The sequence below is a fragment of the Rattus rattus genome, chromosome 4, assembly GCF_011064425.1.
Source record: "Rattus rattus isolate New Zealand chromosome 4, Rrattus_CSIRO_v1, whole genome shotgun sequence".
NCBI classification, from domain to species: domain Eukaryota; kingdom Metazoa; phylum Chordata; class Mammalia; order Rodentia; family Muridae; genus Rattus; species Rattus rattus.
The window spans coordinates 164,464,320-164,470,680 of record NC_046157.1 but is presented as its reverse complement, the minus strand read 5'-3'; the positions used below and the strand labels follow the sequence as shown (position 1 = coordinate 164,470,680).

The following is a 6,361-nucleotide window of genomic DNA, read 5'->3' as shown; positions in this document are numbered from 1 at the left end:
TTTTCCTCTGAAATCAAACAAAGGTCTAACCTCTGCTAATGTGGGAGGAATGGTTAAACTCAAAACAATAACCCCATGTGACCCTAATAACTGTGAGTCACTTGCCTAGAGAGCAGGCACACAGAATCCGCCACTCTCTCATGTTCACAGATTTGCTGGAGGGTTCCAGGGTGTGAATCACAGTCTCACCGTCGCTGTGGATAGAGAGGGATATGGACAGCCCATTTCCAAGCCCAGCATCAGCGCCACAACATCTGGTACCAAGTACTGACTACACTTATAGTTCTTTTTCCTTTCCTGGCAGGTTTCCATTTCTGCAGGTTTCGCTGCCTGTTCTTCCTGCCAGCTACCCTTCTCCTGGCACAATGCCTTGTTGATTCTTTCAGATGCAGAAGGATGAAGGGGGAGAACATCACCAAGGTCAGCACGTTCATCCTGCTGGGCTTCCCCACCGCCCCCAGGCTGCAGTACCTGCTCTTCCTCCTCTTCCTGCTCATCTACCTCTTTGTGCTGGTGGAGAACCTAGCCATCATCCTCACTGTCTGGAGCAGCGCCTCCCTCCACAGACCCATGTACTACTTCTTGGGCATCATGTCCACCTTGGAGATCTGGTATGTTTGTGACATCATCCCTAAGATGCTGGACGGCTTCCTCCTGCAGAGGAAACGCATCTCTTTCATTGGATGCATGACTCAGCTCTACTTCTTCAGCTCCCTGGTGTGTACAGAGTGTGTACTCCTGGCTTCCATGGCCTATGACCGCTATGTGGCCATCTGCCACCCCCTGCGCTACCAAGTCATCATGACCACAGGGCTGTGTGTCCAGCTTGTGGCCTTCTCTTTTGCTAGTGGCTTCACCATCTCTGTGATCAAGGTCTACTTTATCTCCAGCGCCACCTTCTGTGGCTCCAATGTCTTGAACCACTTCTTCTGTGACATCTCCCCTATCCTCAAGTTGGCCTGCACTGACTTCTCTACCGCGGAGCTGGTGGACTTCATCCTGGCCTTCATCATCCTGGTGTTCCCTCTCCTGGCCACCATCCTCTCCTATGGCCACATCACCCTGGCTGTGCTGCGGATCCCTTCAGCCACAGGCAGGTGGAGAGCCTTCTCCACCTGTGCCTCCCACCTCACTGTGGTCACCATCTTCTATACAGCCTTGCTTTTCATGTATGTTAGGCCCCAGGCCATTGATACACGGAGCTCGAACAAACTCATCTCTGTTCTGTATACAGTTCTCACACCCATCTTGAATCCCTTGATCTACTGCCTGAGGAACAAAGAATTTAAAGATGCCTTAAGAAAGGCCTTGGGCTTGAGTCAAACTCCACTGTAGGAAGGGGGGCACCTTCTGCTTCCAGAGCACTTCCTGGGCCTCTTTGGTGCCGATGCTAATGGGAACCCTTGCCGTTGCTGTAGTGCTAAAGGTATTTAGAGCATCTCCTTTTCTTGTGTGGAGTGGGAGCGATGGGTACTGTTTATGTACCAATGCCATTTGAGCCCTTTGTATATTCGAGCTGAGTTGGACTTGGTAACATTGAATGCACTTTCTACCCCTCTACAATTTACCATACACATGTCATGGCTCTGCTGGGCCAGGCAGCTCAGGTCGACAGTATGAGTTGGTCTCAGTATGTGGAAGTGTGGAAATAGTGAAACATGGCAAGACAAGCTCTCAGAGTCCCCAAATCAGTGTATCCGGGGACTGTGAGAGTTCATAGACTTGTTTTACCTTGTAGGGCATGGTCGGTAACAATTCAGGAGAACAGTTTTAGCCTTTTCTCTTGAGATCTCCCTCCCCATAGCCCTTCTGTTGCTCAGCATATAAAGTCCTACCACTGCTTGAGTTGATCTCAGTTGACAGTCAAGGGGGCACTATTGGGACTGTTGCTTCCTTAAAATTCACCATAGTGCCAGGTGTCCCTTACAAACCAGGAGGCAGGCTGGGAGCGATGGCTTGGGGCATACGAAGCAGAAGCATGTGCAGGAGGTTCCTGGGACAAGAAGATAGAAAACCCACAGGGGGCAGGTGAGGAGAACCTGGGTGGTGTGGCTCCTACAACTTTAGAACATGAGTGATTTGTGTTGCAAGGTGGAGAAGAGGAAAGGAAGTAGCAGCAAAGCTCAGAGGCAGGAAGCAGCTGAAATGGTGCCGATCACAGAGTTGCTGATACGGTTTAGGGCTTGGTGTCTGCAAAGGAGGGAGATGCTGGGGGCAGAGTCCCCAGCATGCACAAGTCTGGCCACTAAAGCTTAAAAGGCCTGCCTAGGCCTACTTGCAGCTGTCTAAGAGATGAACAGAGGCCCTCTGGGAGGAGGAGAGACTGTGCAGGGGTTGTTGGGCTTTTCTAGAAGGGATGAGTAGCAATGGGATGGGGTGGCTAGGGTTCAAGTGAGGATTTGGGGTTAGGGTGGAGAAAGCATATTGGTGCCCTGGACTGAATAAAAAGGAGGAGACCAAGTTAATATGGCCCCCTCTCTCCCTCCCTCCTGACTGTGGGTAAAATGAGGCCGGCTCTCTCCTGCTCCCACTGCCATAGCTAGAGCCACTGTCAACACACCTTCTCCACCATGAGGGACCTCACCCTCTAACTGCGAGACAAAAGCCCAATTTCCTTACGTTGCTTTTGTCTCAGGAAAGAGAAGAGTAGTGGACCCAGCAATATCTGTGGACAGAAAAAGGAAGTGATGTTTGAACAATTGACTGCCTACGATTGGCTGAAGCTGGGCTATGTTTCTGTTAACATGGTATTTGTTAAATATTTGTCCAGTTTTAGTGTTATCTTGGTAACAAAAGTCATGCTAACCTGGAGATTCATTAGAAAAAAACACAAAGGTGAAAGAACACTGGGGATCCCATAACCTAGGATGGCCGCAAACCAACCATTAGTTGCTCTGTAAGCACTCCATGTTACCTTCTCGTGAGAGACTTACTTACTGTATTTGGTGTTAGTGTCTACAGAAGCAATGACAGCAGTCACATTTTTTGTTTGTTTGGTTGGTTGGTTTTTGTCTGTCTGTCTTTCTTTCTGTCTGTCTGTCTGTCGTCTGCTGTCTGCTTATAGCCCAGGTTCATCTCAAACTTGATATGCCACCAAGAACGACCTCCTGCCTCTACATTTCAAGTGCTGGGATTTTGCGTGCACCACCACCTGAGAAGTTCTTCGATTCCCTTGTGGGCCCACAGTGTGTCTACTCCACAATTGTGAATGTGAATGGACATTGACTGATTTGTCCTAAACCATATGAGGAATGTAGTTCAGGAAACTCCAGGGCTGGGCTGGCTCAAATCCTGAAACACTTTCTTTTGCTGGGGCTTGAGCATCTATTCTGCCTGATTGCCTCCTTCTGAGTCTTTTGAGTAGGATGCACTAGGGAATAAATGGCTGAGGGCTGTCCACAAAGGAACACCGTGAACCTCTACTTCTGACCCTATACCTGCTGAACTGATGGCTTCTCCATCAGCAGGTAGCAGTAAGAGTTGGGGTCGTGTAAGATGTCATCTTGAACCAAGGCTTCTTAATCTCTTTCTGTTTAAAACTCTTTCTACCTGGGAAATGTTTACAGGAAGCTGAACACACAGGTACACAAACCAACCATTTGTTGATATTCAGCATAAAGAAAATGATTTTTAGAGCAATTCTTTTGTATGTATAAAATCTTGTCATTATTAAAGATGGAAGCAGGTTTACCAACTAAAAAGATAAATGTATTTGTTTTATTTTTACACAAAGAATAGCATCTGTAGGGAGAGCAAATGGAACTTCCCATCACAGAGAAACTCTCAGGAACTTGTAATTCAATTGTAAAGGAAGACAGAGACAGAGACAGACAGACAGACAGAGAGAGAGAGAGAGAGAGAGAGAGAGAGAGAGAGAGAGAACAGGATCACTCACAGCAGAGAGACAGGCTTCCAGTAGCTGAGGAATGAACAAGTTGTTGTCATAATCTGTATTTCTCACCCAGCAATCTCCTCCTTCTCCATCTATTCCTTTATCTTGTCGATTTAAAATGCCTTCACATGGACTGGAAAGATGGCTCAGTGGTGAAGAGCATTGACTGCTCTTCCAGAGGTCCTGAGTTCAATTCCCAGCAACCACATGGTGTCTCACAACCATCTGTAATCGGATTCAATGCCCATCTGAAGACAGCAACAATGTACATATATAAATAAAATAAATAAATCTAGAATGCCTGCTCAGTGACGCTCTGGTCCAGTCCTATACAATATGTTCTTCTTGTTTTATCCTTACTCTTTCCCTTTTTCTCATCTTCTCCTCCCCCAAATAAAACCATAGACTGGACCAGTTTGAGGGTCTTTGTGGCTCAGCCTCCTGAGAGATGATGCTGTTGTGTGTTATCTGGCAGCATCGTATTACTATTCTTTTTTTCAGTCTACCTGGTCTTTGGCTACTCTGTAGAATCTTCTTTCTTTCACCCTTCTAAACACCGAACACTAAATAAGAGAGAAAATTGATAGAAAGACAAAGGAAAGAGCTCCCTGAATAAGGTCAGGGGTAAGATATGGGGACATTATCTTTAGACTGCTTCCTGATGATTACAGGCATTGAGTTCCTTGAAGCAAATTTTATCTTTGCTTTCAGGATATCTAATTTTTTTCTTCTTGTTGTTTCTTGTTTGTGCACGACTACTTACAAACCATGACCTACAGTAACCAACCAACAACCCACACCCATCCTGCCTCTCTGGGCCTTAGCATTTATTTGCCCTTTAAAAAGTCCCCACAATGCCAAATGTCACACAATTGCAGAAACTATCTGCAGCTGCCAAAATTATGGCCCTGCCAGATAGAGCATGAGGTAAATCATAGTTGGCTGCTGTGGATAATCTGAAGCAGTCCCATATCCCCATACCTGCGATTAAAACAAAAATATATTCTTATAAAAATTTATGTGCTTTTTAAATAACCCAAAGTTCCAGAACCCCAAATTCTCACTATATTTTCCCCTTCTGTTCTAAGCCATTTATTGTGCTGTGTTTGTCAGAAAATTATAAAACAGAAACATTTTCAATAAAACAAGCACTTTTCAGATTGGTAGGTAAGATGTTCAGATCTCTCCTGCTCAATTCTAATTATAGGACAGGTCATTTTGAGATCTGAGACCTCTAGCTATAGCGTGACCTATGATATTAACATGGTACATGTTAGAACCAATATCAGTCAAAATCCTTATCCACAGGCACTGCTCACACGTTGAATGGTCCTATAACATTTTTTACATTCAATATTTATATTTTCAAGAGCCAAGGTCTCTATCAACACCTGCCTTGTCTCAGGGTCTGATACAGCTTAGGTCACAGCTGAGACTAATCTTTATTAAAAAAAAATCAGTGAAGAGTTCTCTAGAGCCTTGTATAACCTTTGTAAATGAGGTGGATTCATTTCCTCGTGCTCCTCAAATTTGTCCTAAGCTCTTAAAGCCACTAAAGGGACATTGTTCTATGGTAGTGTCACCAAATTGAATCTGTTCTTGTATATCAGCAACTGATCTTTAACTATATTCATTCCCCTTCATCTATTATGCTGTTCAATATCCAAGGCTTCTTTCCTCCACTGTGTTAACCATTGAAACTGCAGAGCAGCCTCTAGTACAGCTGTTACCAATCCTTTCCTGTCTTGGAGAATAATTCTATTTCAACTAGCCCAGTTATTCAGAATTTGTTTCACATAAGGTGAGTGCATCCCATATGAAATCATGACCTCTTTTAAATGCTTTAGATCTATTATTTCTATAGCATGCCATCCTATCTCATCACAACCTTGTTCCACCTGTTAGCAAGTATATTCTGTGTGACTACTGGGAAAACTGATGGTAGTGATTTTGTAACCTTGGGCCACCTCTCCTCCCACTCTGGTAGCTTGGTTGATTCAAGATTTATCTTTTCTCTTAAAATGGGCTGTTTGATCAGATTGTCCTCCCGCTCTTTCATCAGATTTTCCTCCCACTCTTTCAGCTTTTCTCTGACCTAACCATCCTCCAGCATAATTTGTTTCCATCTTTCTTCCTGTGGAAAACTCCTGCTCTCTTATATTTTTGGTTGTGAGCCTAGCTTTAACAGCTGAGCCATCTCTCCAGCCCTGCTATCTTACTCAGTCACCAGGACTGAGTCTTTGTTCTCCCTTTTCCAGTGCTCCTCACCTCCAAGTACTTCCACTTCCTCCCACAGTTTTTCCAATGGCACAACCAACTCTGCAACCCTTTCAGAAAAGAGGGCAGAGTGAACCCTTTTGTTTTCCCATTTCAGCCATTTTTTGTTTCTAAGGTCCCTCCAATCTTGCAGGCAGTTTTTCCCTACTGCTCAGCATCCTTCTAACTTCCTTTGAAATAGAATATACAACA

General features: G+C 44.9%; 1 protein-coding gene across 1 annotated transcript; it reads left to right on the top strand.

The window, feature by feature from the left end:
* The first annotated feature begins 396 nt into the window (after positions 1–396).
* Positions 397–1,335, top strand: LOC116898271 (olfactory receptor 6B2). Its single transcript, XM_032899623.1, has one exon. It carries the CDS (start codon positions 397–399, stop codon positions 1,333–1,335), a length of 939 nt encoding a protein of 312 aa, XP_032755514.1.
* The last annotated feature ends 5,026 nt before the right edge of the window (positions 1,336–6,361 follow it).